General features: G+C 46.0%; 1 protein-coding gene across 1 annotated transcript in view; it reads right to left on the reverse strand.

Moving 5' to 3' along the window:
- SH2D4A (SH2 domain containing 4A) overlaps nucleotides 1–18427 on the reverse strand; it is a 169701-nt gene that overhangs the window by 56587 nt on the left and 94687 nt on the right. The window contains exon 4 of the mRNA XM_068271152.1: nucleotides 7503–7656. Within this exon, the coding sequence (XP_068127253.1) occupies nucleotides 7503–7656 (154 nt within the window). The remainder of the gene's footprint in view (nucleotides 1–7502; nucleotides 7657–18427) is intronic.

Raw genomic sequence — 18427 nt, forward strand, 5'->3', positions numbered from 1 at the left:
GTGACAAGATGGCCGCTTAGACTTTCGGCTCCGATCTGCCCCGCTCCTCTTTCCCGCCGCAATCAGCTCCTACTCCGCCTTCACCGCGCGGCTACATCGGACACTTGCTCAGGAAGCGTCCGAGCACAGATGGCCACAAAAAGCAACCAGAGAGTAGTGTCACAGGCCGGCTCCATGGACCGATTCGTCCGCCCGCCGCCGTCACAAGATGGCGCCGACTGCGCCGCAGCCACAGACACCACCCTCTCTCAGCTCACGCAGCAGGCCCCATCTCTGCCAGATCTGGGCTCCACACTCACGGATCACGAACCGCTGACCACTGCCACACTCGACATAGCTGTGGACAAACACTACAGAGCCCTTCATGACTCACTGCAACAGGTGATCCTATCCGCAGTAAAAGAACTCAGAAACGACATTACCTCCCTGAGCGAGCGCTCCAATGCCCTGGAAGATAGGATGGAATCTATCTCTCTAAAGCAACAAGACATGGAGGACGAACAACACCTTATTCAAACTGACCTTAAGGCAATCAGGTCTGCGCAGGAAGACTTTGAAAATCGTGAGCGGCGTCAAAATATACGCATCAAAGGTATGTCCATGACTGTCACAGCCGACAAACTCCCCACACACCTGCTAGACCTCTATAAATCACTAGTACCTGACCTTACTGATGAAATGTGGCGAATGGACAGGGCCCACCGCTCATTAGGTGAACGCAGACCTACAGCCCAGCGCCCTAAAGATGTTATAGTGCGACTCCACTACTATGAGGCAAAAGAGGCCCTCTTAAAAGCCATTCGAAATACCTCCACAGTTTCCTTTAAAGGAGATGAACTCTCAATCTACAATGATCTTTCACTCATTACTCTGGCCAAGAGAAGGGCCTTCAAGCCGATTACTCAACTCCTAAGAGATGCAAAAATCCAGTACCAATGGGGTTTCCCCTTTCGCCTATCTGTCAACAGAAATGGAGCACGCTTTACAATATCGGACCTGGACGATGCACCAATGTTTCTCAAGCAAATGGGCCTTCGTCTTCCTCCGTCACACAACACTCAGCAGAGCTTAACCCTTTCCTCGAGCTCACCCCCAAGAAAGATACGGCATGTGGCTGACCGCTTCAGAGGCCCCTTGAGAAGCCTTACCTTTCCGGAAACATCTGAGGACATGGAAGCCTCATCTACCTGAACTAACTGCCTTCATAGCAGATTCTCACACTTCCACCTCCCTAGAGTCTCAGCTTGTTCCCGCCCTAGGCTCCACGCAAATATATCTTTACCTATAATTGTTTATTTTATTATGTTATCTTCCTTTTCAGGTTAAAAGACGTATAGCCATCTGTGTTCTAGTTAGCTTTAAACTTAATATTAGTCCTTATGGTTTGTTTATATTTAAGGGAGATCGTTGGGGGAGATCTGGGCGACCCTCTTGGCTCACCCGCATGTACCTCCGGAGAGTCGCCACTTTGTCCCACCGTTCTTTTCAGGGACCATGCTATTTTTGGCGACTCTTTTCTTGGCAACTTTTTATAGTTGCCCAATACTGTTGCCACAATTTTTGCAGTGGCTATACCTTCAACAATGTTTACCAATTGCTGTCAATTACAACTTACCTCACCTGGTTCCCCATTTTCCGCTCTCTACTCTTACTCACCTACCGCTCACACCACAGCCTTCCTGGCCTCCTATACACCTACACCATGAATAATGGTTAACCTTAATACACTTAACACTAAGGGCCTAAATATCCCTCAAAAAAGGATGTCCCTACTAAAACTCAAAAGATTAGACAGTGACTTGGTCTTCCTGCAGGAAACCCACCTAACAGCTAGTAGCTCTGCACGCCTTACTAATAAATTCTACCCTCATGTTCACCTGGCCTCCGGTCCGAAAAAACGTGCTGGAGTGGCAATTCTGTACAAAAAAGACCTACCTTTACAGGTTGATAAAACTATTGCGGATCCACAGGGCCACTTCCTAATTTTGGTGGGTACCCTAGCAGGAAAGCCAGTCACTATAGCTAACACTTATGTCCCTAACACACGCCAGATTGACTTTCTATCCACTTTCCTCACAAAACTGAGCAAAGTATTGAAAGGTTCTCTCCTTTTGGGTGGTGACTTCAACTTGGCTTACTCCTCTATAAGAGACAGAAGCAAACTGTCCTCTACCCTTTCCCAAGCGACACACGATAGAAACTCACGCAAATTTAGGATACTCCTAAGAAAACACAAATTGTTTGATCTCTGGCGCATAGCTAATCCCACAAGCACAGAGTATACCTTCTATTCTCCTCCCCATGCCTCCCACTCAAGGTTAGATTACTTTTTTGCCAATACACCAGTCCTACCCATTCTAGTCACCTCATCCATTATTCCTACAGCTTGGTCTGACCATCAAGCGGTCACAGTTGATTTAGACTGGCTATCCTCCCCACACAAACCCATCCACTGGAGGCTAAATGAGTCACTTTTCAGGGATAAAGCACTTATCAACAAATGCTCTGACGAGCTGCACTCATTCTTCGCCACTAACTTAGACACAGTTTCCTCTTTCGGCCTGCGATAAAGAGGGTTCTTTATCGCAGAGAGCTCCAAACGAAAACGCTTTTCTACTGAAAAACTGACACATCTAAATACCTCGCTTGTTAAAGCTTACTCTGCTTACAAAAGTTGCCCTATCCAAGACAATTTCTCAAACATTCAGCGAATCAAGCTAGACATCAGAGCCCTCCAGTCATCCCATTTAGAGAAAGAGGAAATAAACCACACACTATCCTTGCCCGCAAGCTCAATCCCAGGGGTTCTTACCAGGCGGTCCACTCACTGAAAGATACACAAACTACCTTACATCATGACCCTCTAAAAATAGCCCAAATATTCACATCTTTCTATGAACAACTCTACAACCTACCAGACCCCTCCTCTTCTCCAAACTATAACACAAAAGTCCTTTCTTTCCTCACAGATCTCAACCTTCCAAAACTCACAGACCAGGAACGCCTTTTACTTAATTCTCCATTTACTACAGAAGAGATATCCGAGGTACTCAAAACTCTTCCCTCCTCTAAATCCCCGGGCCCAGATGGTCTCCCTTACTCTTACTACAAAAATTTCTCTGATATCCTAATCCCACACCTTGTAACCTTAGCTAATAAGATCATGAAAGATGACTTCCCCCCCTCCTCTATGCTTTCCTCTCTCCTTACTGTCATCCTAAAAGAAGGGAAGGATCCCCATCTACCTCAAAGTTACCATCCTATCTCCCTCCTCAACTCTGACCTAAAGATACTGACGAAAACTCTGGCTAACCGCCTCAACCTCATTCTCACCAGAATTATCGACAATGACCAAGTTGGCTTTATCATGGGGAGGCAAGCAGGAGACAACACCCGTCGTGCCATAGACCTCATTTCACTAATGAATAAATCAAAGCACCCTTCTCTGCTCCTTAGTTTGGACGCAGAGAAGGCCTTTGACAGATTATATTTGCCTTATTTATTCCACGTCCTATCTCATCAAGGCCTTACAGGTCCCTTCCTCTCCATGATTAAGTTTATCTATTCATCCCCCTCAGCCTCACTCAAACTACCTTTTGCCTCTCCATCTCCCTTCCATATCCGAAATGGCACTAGACAAGGCTGCCCACTCTCTCCCCTATTATTTGCCTTAAGTATTGAGCCCCTAGCCGCAGCCATTAGACAAAATCCCAACATCAAGGGGATCCCCCTTGGCAAACAGGAGTACAAGATCTCCCTGTTTGCCGACGATATACTATTAACTCTCACACACCCCCTTACTACGTTACCAGCCTTGCACAGCGTATTGAATTCTTTTGAGTTTATCTCAGGCTTTAAACTCAACCAAGATAAGACGGAAGCCCTCCCAATAAAAATCCCTCCCAATCTACTCTCGTCACTCCAATCTTTTTTTCCCTATAGGTGGCAAACTCATTCCCTAAAATATCTGGGTATCTACCTCACTCCCACATACAATACACTCTATAAACGTAACTTCTCCTCTCTCATACAAAAAAATATTACAAGATCTCCACAAGTGGACCGCCTATAAGATTTCCTGGTTGGGCCGCATCTATGCTCTTAAAATGAACATTCTCCCTTGCCTCCTTTATCTATTTGAGACCCTCCCAGTTATAGTTCCCAACTCCCAACTAACAAGCTTACAATCTGCCTTCTTCAAATTTATCTGGAACCACAAACATCCTAGAGTTCTTAAGTCGACCCTCCATGCCCCCAGAGATCAAGGCGGTCTGGGTGTCCCTCACCTTAGATATTACTACCAGGCCTCGCATCTCCGCCAAATACCCGAATGGTCCAACTTTAAAGTCTTTACTAAATGGGGCCTCATCGAGGCAAATAGCATTCTCCCTATATCCTTAGCATCCCTTATATGGACCCATCCCCAACCCAAAGTCTCCCATCAAGACCTTCTCCCTACTATCAAATTTACACTCCACATCTGGAGATCTACTGTCCACTCAGCCAAGTTGAGGTCATCACCCTCACCTCTTTGCCCAATCCTAGGCAATCCACACTTTCCATCGAGTCTTTCTAAGCCTTTTATGACTGAATGGTTTAGCCTGGGCTACTTCAACCTTAAGGACTGGCTTAACCCACTTACAGGTAAAGTTTTTCACAAATCTCACCTAGAAGATAAAATCACATTTACACCTCAACTCCTCATGCAATACAATCAGATATCCCACTTTCTCCAATCTCTACTGAAAAACCTCCAAACAACTCCTACAATGTCCCCTTTTGAGAGACTATGTAATAGGTCGGCTCAACAGAAGGGTCTAATTTCCCAGATCTACTCTATCCTACATACAAAATCGGGCTCAATAACTCCCAATCATCCGTATATGGCTAAATGGGATAGCCTTTTATCAACCTCTATTTCAATAGAAGACTGGTATGATATTTGGGATAATGCAAAACATTCCTCACAATGCATCCAAATTCGAGAAAACATATATAAAATACTTTTCCACTGGTATCTCACACCCGACAAACTAGCAAGAATTTACTCAGGTTCATCGGACCTCTGTTGGAGAGGCTGTGGTAACAAAGGCACTATTGAACATATCTTTTGGTCTTGTCCTCTGATTTCCCCCCTCTGGTCGGAAATCCAAAATCTTATTAAGTCGTCCAGGAATACTAAAGTCCCCATGGACCCCTTGTACATGATCCTGGGCAAATCACCACAAAATAACACCAATAAATATACTAATCGGCTAATAACCCATATCTTAACTGCCACTAGACTAGCTATAGCCTCCAAGTGGAAGAACATAGCCCCCCCACTATTATCAGAAGTTATCCATAAAATCAACTGGACAAAAAATATGGAACAGCTCACGGCTTCACTAAGAGACACAGAATTGAACTTCCACAAAATCTGGGACTCATGGCCATACTCTTCTCCCATTTTTCACCCCCCCTGAACATATACCCACCTCCTCTACCCTCCACCACCTCATTTCTGTGCCGACCTAATAAGATATATCCCCACCATTGGACATCCACCGTTGCTAGATTTTGCTAGGCCCTTCCCAAGTAGCTCATATCTCCCATACATAATACAGGCCAGCAGGGCAGTGGTGTGACTCCTTTTTCTCACTTCTATATCTCGAAGCTTACTATCCCTTCCTCCCCCCTTCCCTATGCTCCCCCCACTTTTCAAAATGTGGCTTGAAAATTTCCCGTTATCCACCTCTCATGGACTTCAGACACTCGCCACACCTCCAATTGGAACTCTTTGTCTTCGAGTCAAGATTCTTTCCACCTCGATACACTTTGATGTTTCCTCAAAATTTTCAAGGATGGACACTGATTGGGACTCCTCCATACTTGCCTCTAGGACTCGATCTATGGCCCCAATTGTCCCTCCTTTATATCCCCATATCCGTTGTACTAATATCTTGATTGTTAATCTTGAGAAACCAGTTCCTTTTTTTTCTTTTTCTTCTTATTTGCAAAATAAAAACAAGTATGATAAAAAAAAAAAACGGGCACTAGTTGCTGCAAATTTGGATTCCCCCAATTCCAAGCTGAATGCAAAATAGAATAGGAGCGTAACCGCTTGTCAGGCACAAAGCCGTGTATGCTGTCAAATTTTTATGCAACTTTGGGGAGTCGGCATGGCTCTTGGAGAGCTCGGTTGGTGACAACACGGAGTGCTGACATGGTATGACTGTATAGTATACTTCCTTACAGGGGCGTAACTAGGCCCCACCGGGCCCCCCCTGCAGATTTTCAGAGCGGCCCCCCCTCCCCCCCCCCCCCTGGGGCCCGCTAGCGGCCGTTTTGTGGGTGCTGGAGGGGTGGCAGCATGAGGGGAAAGCCTTGCCCACAGTCGGCGGGGAGAGGGGTAGTTCCCCCCTCTCCCTCACCTCGGGGCTCTCCCCTCTGCGCTCCCCTCCAGCTCGTAAGTGTGTGGGGCTGTGGTGGGCAGCGGGCAGCGGCGGGCAGATACATACCTGCTTCCGTGCGTTCCATCGGAGAGTTCTCCCTCTAGCGGCTGACGTCACTTCCAGAAGTGACGTCAGCCGCTAGAGGGAGAAGTCTCCGATGGAACGCACGGAAGCAGGTATGTATCTGCCCGCCGCTGCCCACCACAGCCCCACACACTTACGAGCTGGAGGGGAGAGCCCCGAGGTGAGGGAGAGGGGGGAACTACCCCTCTCCCCGCCGACTGTGGGCAAGGCTTTCCCCTCATGCTGCTACCCCTCCAGCACCCACAAAACGGCCCCGAGCGGGCCCCAGGGGGGGGGCCGGGCCCCCCCGCGGGCGCAGGGGCTGCAGGGCCTATTCCTACGCCCCTGCTTCCTTACCACCAGTCCGATCTTCAATGATTCGCAGTGTTCCCCAACCCTGTCCTCAAGGACCACCAACAATGCATGTTTTGTGGAAATCCACAGAGGTAGTTAATTAGTTCTGCTGAGACACTAATTATTTCACCTGTGCATGGTTGTGGTTTTCTGCAAAACATGTACTGTTGGTGGCCCCTGAGGACAGGGTTGGGGAACTCTGCACTACAGAATCCTTTCCCTTTTATGCCAGTCAAAGTCAAAAAGCAATGCACAAAGTGCGGTAATCCAAAGCAACCTATTCATTTTTACATTTCACAGACTTCAATGCAACAAGCCATCGAATGAGATGTTTCACTGATGTACTCTTCAAACAAGTAAAAGTAACAGAAGTAACAGAAACGTCACTCATCACTATCACTCTATACACTGGATTGATATGCATAGTTTATTCTAGGGAGAGGAGTATAATAGCAATTTTGGCAGCAGGTGTTGTATGTGTGCTAGCTACCAGGATGTATATCCAACCAAGCATCAGACATACTGATAAGCCTTATTGATGATGCAGGTTTCTCCATTTGGTGTATTTATTTTGTTCTGTAATAGATTTCACTTTTTGTCATGTTGTGTTTCATTACAGCCCAAATGATATGTGTCTAGTGAGTACTGTACCTCATTCTCCACATTTATTTTCATCTCTTCTGCTGCTTTAACTTCTGCTACATTCTTGTTTTCCACATTATGCTTCCACCTGTCTCTTGTTTCAGCCTCTGATTTCACAGCCAACACCTCTGTTAACTTGGATAGTTCTTCCTCTTGAGCGCTTCTGTGAGACAAAGGGGAGAAGTGAACTTGGGAAACAGTCATGGAAACAAAGCAAAAAGCGTACTAACTGACCACAGCTTACAGGCCAATCAGAGCAGGTCTCTGAGCCTCACTATCATTTTCATTCAAAATTTTCCAGTCAATCAGCACCTTTTCTCCTATTAGAAATGTCCAGTAAGGGGATTGGCTTCTTCAGAACGGCCCCCTCCAGCTCATGAGTAGGGATGGACAATGAGATGCAAAATTATGCAAATGTTTATAACAATAAGTACTCTCTGAGGGACAAATTAGTAAAAAATGACCTTGGTCTACCAGTGACTGATGAGGTGAAAAGAAATGGGATATACCCTTGTATGGGATTTCACCTATGCAGTTATATTGTAAAGGGTGACACGTTCACCCATCCGAGCAGAGGGACCAGGTTCAAAATTAAAGGCTTGTTTACGTGTGACACTAGATTTGTAATTTATTTACTTAAATGCCCTTGTGGATTGGGTTATGTAGGCTAGACCACCCAGGCATTGAGGGGTCGGTTGTCTTCACACAAATCCCATATTAGGAATCAAAATCGTGAGTTGTCGGTTTCAGAACATTTTTGTACTAAGGGCCATCGCTTATCCCAGCTTAGGGTCCAGGTGATTGAGAGGGTTCCACATACACGTAGAAGGGGGGACCGCCATAAATTGTTGTCCATTAGAGAGGACTATTGGATAAAGAAGCTTGACACTTTGACACCTAAAGGTCTTAATAGGGACTATGATTTGACCACTGTGATTTGATGATCATGTTTTAATAATTTTCTATCTTTTCTTTCCCCGATAGGAGACATCCTAGAGACCTGGTGGCGATGTTGGTATAGTATATTGTTTTTGTATGTTTATTCGTTTTTTTAACTTTTTCTACCGGTCCAGTGATGGGGTATTTTTGCCTGTATCCATAGCCTTCTGGCCTCTGACATGCTGTGTGTTCACGCGGCATGCCTAGACGCGTATATGTTTTTTGTTGGTAGGGTGCCTAGTAACTGTGGGGAGGCGTGGTCACATAGATGGACGTAGTCGGCGTATGTGGGATTGGTGGAGGTGGATAGTTTGTTTCCGCCTCTGACCATGCATGCGAGATCATCTGGCGCTCCCTTCGCTGGGCATGCGTAGGCGGACGCTGTCGGCGCTTCCCTCATTGGCTATTTGTTGCCTGAGGGTTTTTGGAGTGGACGTTGTCGGCGCTATTGTGATTGGCCGGTGGCTGGGTGATGTGCCTCCCACTGGGACAGCCCCGTTTACGTCAATGCAAGTTACGGATTACGACCCGCCCACCAAACAAGTCTGTGAGCGGACGCTGTCAGCACCTAATTGATTGGAGCGAGTTGTTCCGGCCAGGTTGGTGATTGGTCGGCGTGGTCACATTGGCTGGATGCGGACAACTTACCCCATGCATGGTGATTGGTGCCTACCCGTAAGCCTCTTTGCTGATTGGCTGATATATACTTGAAACACGGTGAGCCTATTCTCTTATTACCCTGTGTTTTATACGCGGGGGGGGGGGGGGGGGAGATGTGAGTGCTTCTTACGCTTATTGGGGCGTACCTTTATGTGAGTCTATACTATTAATTTATATTTTTTAACTTTAAATCGCCACTAAGCTCTAGATGTCTTCTGATTGGAGGAAAGTACTTCATGCATATGTATTTATGATAATGCCTTAGTTCCCTATGTGGTCCACCTATTGCCTATATGTATGGTTTTAGCATGTGTGAATTTAGAGTGGGTCTGCGATGGTTTGATAAAGGACCAAGCAGTCCGAAACGCCTGTGCGTCACCCTGTACTTACCCGCTATTTGTTTTTAACCATGTTTTAATGGATTGACAATAAAGACGGACCTTTTTGATGGTGCAGATCGTGTAGGAGTTATAACAATAAGTACTGTATTGTGCAAATGGTATGGCAAATGTATGCTGTTCGAAATTAGACTAATCAAATCCCACCTTGACTTCATTCAAGTGGTCCCTTTTTAAGCTGAATAAATGTGCATAAATCTGCATGAACTCTGAAGTATTTGCATCTCATTAACCATACCTATTCATAAGTAGGACATGAATGATTCACTCATGTATTCTTGTTTTGAGATACTATAGCGATTTTCAGATGTAAATGTAGGGTATGGATTGACTAAATATATATTCATATAGTTTATGTGGACTGTATATTGAATTCTGAGATCTCTGTATACATATTGGAAAAAGCCTAATCACAGCCACTGCCTAAGCATATCATTTTAAAATAAAACGTAATTTGAAAAAAAAAATTGAATTTTACAAGTTTGAAAGCTCATATCTAGACATTGACTGTATTATGCTGATAGTTCTTACCTAACTGCAATCACTTTTAGTGGTAAGTGACACCCGCTGCAGAGACATGTGACGTTATACACGCTAGAGCAGTGACGCCTAACTGGCAGCCTCTGTGAAATGACAGTCCAGCTCTTTGCAGGTGTGTCGGTCGGAGCAAGGATTTTTTTCCGCACTGACCATGTTCCATTTTGTGCCAAAGACATCACATATTTTAGGATTAATAGTTGCGCTCTGCATGTCTTAGAACAGTATTTTACAAATCTCTGAAATGTTTGTAAGGCAAGTTTTGCAAGTTTCTGTGCAACCTTATAGGTAGCATCTTCTCCAGCCCTCAGGCCTACTTTCCTAGTTAAGCTATCCTCATAACACAACAGACAAATATGCTGAAACTGGACACTGAAATTACCACAACCAGGCATTAATATTATGCAAAACAGGGTAGTACTGTGGTTGTAAGATTCCCAAAAAGCACTAATAACAGGTTGAGGCTGAGGTACACTAAGTACGCTGAGGATCATAGAAACACCAAGGAATAGTTCTGGGGAGATGAGTAGCACTAAATACATAAATAAAATGTTCTTATCTGCGGGGCAGTCAGTAGTTGGCACAGTGCAGCAAAAGCAAACTAAGTTTTGTGAGAAATAAAAATGCTGCACATCATATTGAAACATGCACTTTCTGGCACTTAGTGACGTCAAGGACAAAAGCTTAAACCCTCTCTATGCAGCCTTCTGATCACCACTGTTCTAGTGAACCTGAAAGCCATACATTGCATATTACAGCATTCACTGTACTGTGAGGTTATTTCTTATTCAGTAAACTTGCTGACGTTGCCATATCTATCCACCACAGGCCATACTGACATTATCATAAGGGTCTTGTTTTCTGGCTCATTCATTGATGTTTTCATCTGGTACGTGCCAAGTCAGACCACACCCCCTGATTTGTTTACATGTGTAAGAGTATTCAATAAGATGTTAATTAGTTTGAGGTGATACAAATTTAATGTAAACTTAAGTAGCTTGGAGTTAAGGCTAGTTTTACACATATTTTTTGTACTGCAGTGGGGATGCGATGCAAAAAATGACAACCATATGACCCTGCGCCAGTGTGTGTCGACAGGGTCATATGCATATCTATATTGCAAAAAGGGTGTGTGCATCAAGCACCAAGTGGACCCTTATATACCTGGTTTTGCAGATAAGGCCTAATTAGCTTATTCATGAGACACTGCTCAAGCAAATCTGCATTCGCTTTCGCATGCCAGGATATGCAGGGTTTTGCCAACTAACTCACCGCAAAATTTTTGCCCTGCGGAGGATTAGTTTGTGCAGCAATTAGCACTTATCCAGGATCGCCACGTGGAGGCCCCCCCAGGATCAGTTTGTGCAGCAATTAGCACTTATCCAGGATCGCCACGTGGAGGCCCCCCCAGGATCAGTTTGTGCAGCAATTACCACTTATCCAGGATCGCCACGTGGAGGCCCCCCCAGGATCGGGATCCTGGGGGGCCTCCACGTGGCGGATAAGTGCTAATTGCTGCGCAAACTAATCCCCCGCAGGGCAAAATTTTGCGGTGAGTTAGTTGGCAAAACCCTGCATATCCTGGCATGTGAAAGCGAATGCAGATTTGCTTGAGCAGTGTCTCATGAATAAGCTAATTAGGCCTTATCTGCAAAATCAGGTATATAAGGGTTCACTTGGTGTTTGATGCACACACCCTTTTTGCAATATGTTTTCAGTTCCTTTGCTCTGGAGGCAGGTTGTGGACGACTCTCTTTACATGGGCTGTCTGCAGCCTGTTTCCCCATTGGGGTGTGGAGCTGTAGAGTCACCCCTGAGCTTTACCGGGCATGGGGTGACCTATGCTTCACTCCCTCCCTGTCGTAGTGCTCCCAAGTTGCGCACTTTTGGCCTGGCGTAATAATGCACTTGGATGCAATACGAAATAAGGTAGATCCTATCCTTTGGGAGGTGGGTGCGGGCGGCCCTCCCTGGCGGTGGCAGCGTTTGGGGGGGCCGCCCCGCACTTCTTAACCTCCCCCCCAGGGGGGCGGCTGCAGGGTCTCTGAGCAGTGAGAGTACTTGGAGTGCCCTGGTGGCCCCCCTTTTCCTGGGATCCTGGGAGGCCTCCACGTGGCGATCCTGGATAAGTGCTAATTGCTGCGTAAACTAATCCCCCGCAGGGCAAAAATTTTGCGGTGAGTTAGTTGGCAAAACCCTGCATATCCTGGCATGCAAAAGCGAATGCAGGTTTGCTTGAGCAGTGTCTCATGAATAAGCTATTTAGGCCTTATCTGCAAAACCAGGTATATAAGGGTTCACTTGATGTTTGATGCACACACCCTTTTTGAATATGTCATATGCATATCGCCCGCCCAGTTCAGTGACATGCTTCCTGATGGTCAGGCAGTATGTCACTGGGATTTCCAATCTGTTTGCGCATCGATTACACTATGTGCATCCCACATAGACTTCCATTACCCCAAGCACTGTGCGTTAAGCGCAGTGCTTGCGGTAACACGCTGTTCCTTTGCATCACCTTGGATACTTCTGGCATATCGTGACAGACCTCAATAAGTGTGGAAGTCTCAACAGACATTCATTGCTTTTGTGGCCCCTTGAGGCAGAATAGGGTGACGCAATGCAGGAATTACCTACCAGTGTAAAAAAAAAGCCTCAACCAATCAAATGCAAAAGCTGATTACTTGGATTGGTCCAGTTTCAAGTTGCATTGATGGAATCCAACAACAGATAAACGAAGGACCAAGTGTGTCCCTGGGTTTTACTTACTTCTCCAGCTGAGAATGGCTATGACACACAAAAGTCCAGCCTTATTACTGCAACTGGAGATGAGGCAGCCCTTTCTCCAGGGAAAGACATTTTGGCAGAATTCCTGCTTTGCTAGTCTCTAAGTGCCTGTAGGTCATATCACCAAACAGACTGCACACCTGCATTCATCAGGGCACCATGAGTCCGTAGATATGAGAAATGAGTGCTATTACATGAGTATTATTACAGTGTTACGTTAAACCTGTATTACCCCACGTTCTGAAAGTCTGGTTTGTCTGGAGAATTCCCAGAACGAGCGTCAGACTGAGCCAAACAACCTCTGTGAAGGTGGGTAACCTAGGAGCCTCCTAACCCATGAAATATGAAGAAAATATGGAAATTATTAATTCTTGGGTTACAGTAAGGTCAGCTGTTCCTGGTGAAAGTAGATGAGTGTCTATAACTCAGATAAGACTTTTGAAGCCGGTAGCTCTTGTAGAGGTGTTAAGACCCCTAGCATTTTGGAGACAATCCAATTGGTATGAGTCTGCGTTAATGATTTCTGTCATTGCTAATCTGCGATTGATAGTTACTTAACCTGGCAGGGGGTAATTGGACAGGCAGTAAAATTGTGATAAGACTTTTTTACCTATGCAATTTGGCCTGGCATGGCAGAGAAAATGTGTCAGCTTTATCTGCTTGTGACATGGTGACAGATATATGTAATGATGTATTATGAAATATGGTGAATATGTCATGTGGTAAATGCAAAATATGATGAATTCTGTTGTTCATCTCCAACTATCTTGTTGAACTTCTTTATCAGGGCAATGCCTCTCACTGCAGCATCATTCATCACTTTAAAAGGAACCTGAGGTGAGAGGCTTATGGAGGCTGCCATGTTTATTTCCTTTTAAACAATAAGGCCCCATTCACACTAGAGCGCTTTTCAGTTGATTTCAGCATCGCTGGAAATCACTAGCGTTTTGAAAAGCGCTTGGTCAATGTTAAGTATATGTGGCTGTTCTAAAGGGATACTGTAGGGGGGGTCGGGGGAGAATGAGTTGAACTGACTCGTGGCTTCTAATGGTCCCACGCAGATATCCTGTACCCACGCAGCCACTCACCGATGCTCCGGCCCCGCCTCCGGGTCACTTCTGGAATTTCAGACTTTAAAGTCTGAAAACCGCTGTGCCTGCGTTGCCGTGTCCTCGCTCCTGCTGATGTCACCAGGAGCGTACTGCTAGGGCGCAGACCATACTGGGCCTGTGCAGTACGCTCCTGGTGACATCAGCGGGAGCTAGGACACGGCAACGCAGGCACAGTGGTTTTCAGACTTTAAAGTCTGAAATTCCAGAAGTAACCCGGAGGCGGGGCCGGAGCATCGGTGAGTGGCTGCGCGGGCACAGGATGTCTGCGTGGGACCATTAGAAGCCCCGGGTAAGTTCAACTCATTTTCCCCCGACCCCCCTACAGTATTCCTTTAAGTGTTTTGTGTTTTTCAGCGATTAGAGCACTTCAAAATCGCCCAAAAGTGCTGGGCTGTTCACAATAATCAGCGTTTTTTCCAGTGCTTTTACTCAGTAAATATAGCAGATTAGACACAAGACAGAGCAGATTACCCATAAAAAAACCTCTGTTTCCTGGCTAGCAGCCAACTCCTGGCTAGTGGCCATCTCCTGTAAAACGCTGGAAAACGCTGAAAAACGCTATCCCATACAGTAAAAAAACGCTCAAAATACTATTGAGAAAAACGCCAGAAAACGCTTCAGCGTTTGCTTTTGCGTTTAGAGATTTGTAGTGTGAATATAGCCTAATAGTTGCTTGGCAGTCCTGATCTGTAGGCTAGGTTCACAGTGCTCAGCTGCGTTGCAGAAAAATTCTGCATGTTAACTCACAAGCTCATATAATTCTATGGGCCTGTTCACAGTAACTCACTACCCATATAAGTGTATGGGGCTGTTCACATCTCTGCGTTGTAACTCATCGCGTTATTCTAGCTCCATGCATGCAGATGCAGTTCACACACATTATAATGTAGCGTTATGCAACCCACCATTGTGAACCTAGCCTTATGGTCAGTAGCATTTGAATTTGAACCCGAAACAAGCATGCAGCTAATCCTGTCATATTTTGTCAGACGCATCTGATCTGCATGCTTGTTAAGGGTTTAAGTGCTAGTTCACAGTGCTTAGTTGCGTTGCAGTATAATTCTGCATATCAAGTTACTGCCCATACAATTCTTTGGGCCTGTTCACAGTACTGCATTGTAACTGATCATATTATTCTAACACTGCATGAAGGCGTTGTACCATGTCCAGTCTCCATTGCAATTCACACTCATTATAATGTATGTGTTATGCAACTGACCACTGTGAACCCAGCCTACAAGTATTCAAGGAAAAAATGATACATGTTCCATATTTCCGCAGAACGCATCCCAATAGATTTTAGTGGTGAATAAAGTGGTTAAACGTCTTTTCCTTCTCAGCCCGAATAATATGCTCATTCAGGAAATCTAATCCAACATTTGTTTCTGACAAGTACCAAAGGGGTCTCTTAGCCACTTTTAGCACACTTTCCTTGACATCTCTATCTCGGTAAGAGTTCAAAAGTTGTATTATATCCAAATCATTCATATATTAGACTCAGCAACAACACTTGCTACAACTGTAAGGCCTCTTTTCCACGGGCAGTTGAACTGTGTGGTCAGCCAGCAGTTGCCAGGCAGCAGTGAGCAGTTACCAGGCAGCAGTGAGCAGTTACCAGGCAGCAGCTAGCAGTTGTGAGCAGGCATGGGCTTTTAAGTCCAGACGGACTCGAATTCCGAATTCAAATGAAGTCTAATGACTTCAGGTGTGACCACAGGCAACAGGGGGTTAACTTACCCAGAAGTCTTCGGGACGTCTGCGTTCCATTACGCGTAATAGGTGTAATGAAATCCGCGCTGCACGACTCACTACTGCGCTTCCTCTTTCAAGCCGGAAGAAGGAAGTGTGGAAGTGAGTGGTGGAATGCGGCTTTCATTATGCCTACGACATGTAATGGAAAGCAGACACCCGAAGACTTCATGGGCAAGTTAAACCGACACACATCCCCCCCCCCCCCCCCCCCCCCCGGTTGCCTGTGGTCACACCTGAAGTCATTAGACTTCATTTGAATTCCAAATTCAAGTAGTATGCTATTCGAAAGCCCATCCCTGGTTGTAAGAGTTTGAGAGGCATTTCACTGCCTATCAACTGCACGTGGAAAAGAGGCCTGAAAGAGTCTGCTGTGGCCGATAAAAGTGATGAAAATGAGCAAACCTAATATTACTCAATTTGTCTACAATTTTGCATTCCAATTTTTTTAGATGAATTAAACCCAAGATTTGAGCTAAGTGACAAGAATATAGAAACTTTGTAAAAATTGAAACACTCTACTGTATGCCATTAGCACTGCTTTGTATTCCTAAGCCGGATTGTCAGGTGTTCCATTTCCAGCCCTAACAAAGCTTTTGTGCTATTCAACCTTTGGACAGGAAATAATAAGGGATAGCAGTCACAGTCTCAGTTTTTAAATGAGTCAGATATGACTACAACTCTCCAGTGCAGACTTCAATCAGTAAACAAGATCGCAAGTTAAGATAAGGAACTATTGCCTTATTTAACTCATTGTAACTATTTTAATATAGTGACACTAGCCAACCCGCGTCGTAGCATACGCCGCATCTATCTATCTAATAGAGTACGTGCCTCAACCTTGAAGCAAGAAGAAGTAGGCTTTCCATGAGAAAATGTATGCGTGCTCAAACACCAAGTTTAACCTTGTCTGGCTTTGCAAATCCGGCCTAATTGGCTATTCATGAGGCAATGCTCATGCAAATATGCATTTGCTTTTGCATGCCAAACTATGCAGGGTCAAAAAACCAATACTGCAAAGTGCTCTCTCGCTGCCTGGGAACCACAGCGGCACCCCGGAGTGGGAGGCTGGGTGGAGCAGCCGCCCCCCCCCCCCAAGCGTGGCCAGCGCTGGGGAGAGCCGTCCGCACCCACCTCCTAATATTAAAAACAGCCACTTACCTTAACATCCATTGGGTTCTGCTACATGCACATTAATTTTCTCATGGAAAGCATTTTGTGCAGTTTGTATGATCCTTTGGAGGCAGGTGGTGGATGGCTGGCTCCGGTGGTGTGAACCCTGGAGTGAGTGCGCCTGTCCCCCCCCCCCCCCCTCTGGAGTGCTGTATGTGAGCCAGCCCTGAGCTCTAAAGCTCGGGGTGACCCATGCTTCTCTCCTTTCTCATGTGGTGCCCCCAAATTAATGCGCATGTAGCAGAACGCAATGGACGTTAAGGTAAGTGCCTGTTTTTAATACTGGGAGGTGGGTGCAGACGGCTCTCCCCGGCGCTGGCCAAACTTTCGGGGTGCCGCTGTGGTTTCCAGGCAGTGAGAGAGCCTGGGACCCTGCGTTCCCCCCAGTTGTATAAAAAGGGGGCATTGGGAATCCTCCCGTGGCGCTCCTGGAGGCCTGGAGCACACCAAAAACTGCTAGCAGATCCGCAAAATGCTAGCAGATTTTGAAACGCTTTTTCTTATTTTTCTGTAGCATTTCACCTAGCATTTTGCGGTTTTGTAAAGCGTTTTTGGTGTAGTAGATTTCATATATTGTTACAGTAAAGCTGTTACTGAACAGCTTCTGTAACAAAAACGCCTGCAAAACCGCTCTGAACTGCCGTTTTTCAGAGCGGTTTGCGTTTTTCCTATACTTAACATTGAGGCAGAAACGCATCCGAAATCCCAAAAAAATGCCTCACCTCGGGAGTATGCGTTTCAGCAAAACGCCTCCCGCTCTGGTGTGCACCAGCCCATTGAAATACATTACCCAAGCGTATCTGCAGCCGCAAGTGGATCGCAAAACGCTGCCGAACCGCTCTGGTGTGCACTAAGCCGGATAGTGCTAATGTAGCATGTAGCAGGGTGACTGCTTTGTGGTATTGGTTTGTGCATGCATTTGCATGAGCATTGCCTCATGAATATCCAATTAGGCCAGATTTGCAATGTCAGACTTGCTAGGGTAAGGCCTCTTTTCCATGGACTGTGAATAGGCAGTGAAATGGCTCTCAAACTCTCACAACTGCTCACTGCTGCCTGGTAACTGCTCGCTGCTGCCTGGTAACTGCTCGCTGCTGCCTGGTAACTGCTCGCTGCTGCCTGGTAACTGCTCGCTGCTGCCTGGTAACTGCTTGCTGCTGCCTGGTAACTGCTTGCTGCTGCCTGGTAACTGCTTGCTGCTGCCTGGTAACTGCTTGCTGCTGCCTGGTAACTGCTTGCTGCTGCCTGGTAACTGCTTGCTGCTGCCTGGTAACTGCTTGCTGCTGCCTGGTAACTGCTTGTTGCTGCCTGGTAACTGCTTGTTGCTGCCTGGTATCTGCTCACTGCTGCCTGGTAACTGCTCGCTGCTGCCTGGTAACTGCTTGCTGCTGCCTGGTAACTGCTTGCTGCTGCCTGGTAACTGCTTGTTGCTGCCTGGTATCTGCTCACTGCTGCCTGGTAACTGCTTGCTGAGCACACAGCTCAACCGTCCGTGGAAAAGAGGCCTTAAACTTGGTGTTTGATCACGCATAAATTTTCTCATGCAAAGTACTTCTTCTTCTTGTTTGAAGGTTGAGGC

This window comes from Hyperolius riggenbachi, chromosome 1 (genome assembly GCF_040937935.1).
Source record: "Hyperolius riggenbachi isolate aHypRig1 chromosome 1, aHypRig1.pri, whole genome shotgun sequence".
NCBI classification, from domain to species: Eukaryota; Metazoa; Chordata; class Amphibia; order Anura; family Hyperoliidae; genus Hyperolius; species Hyperolius riggenbachi.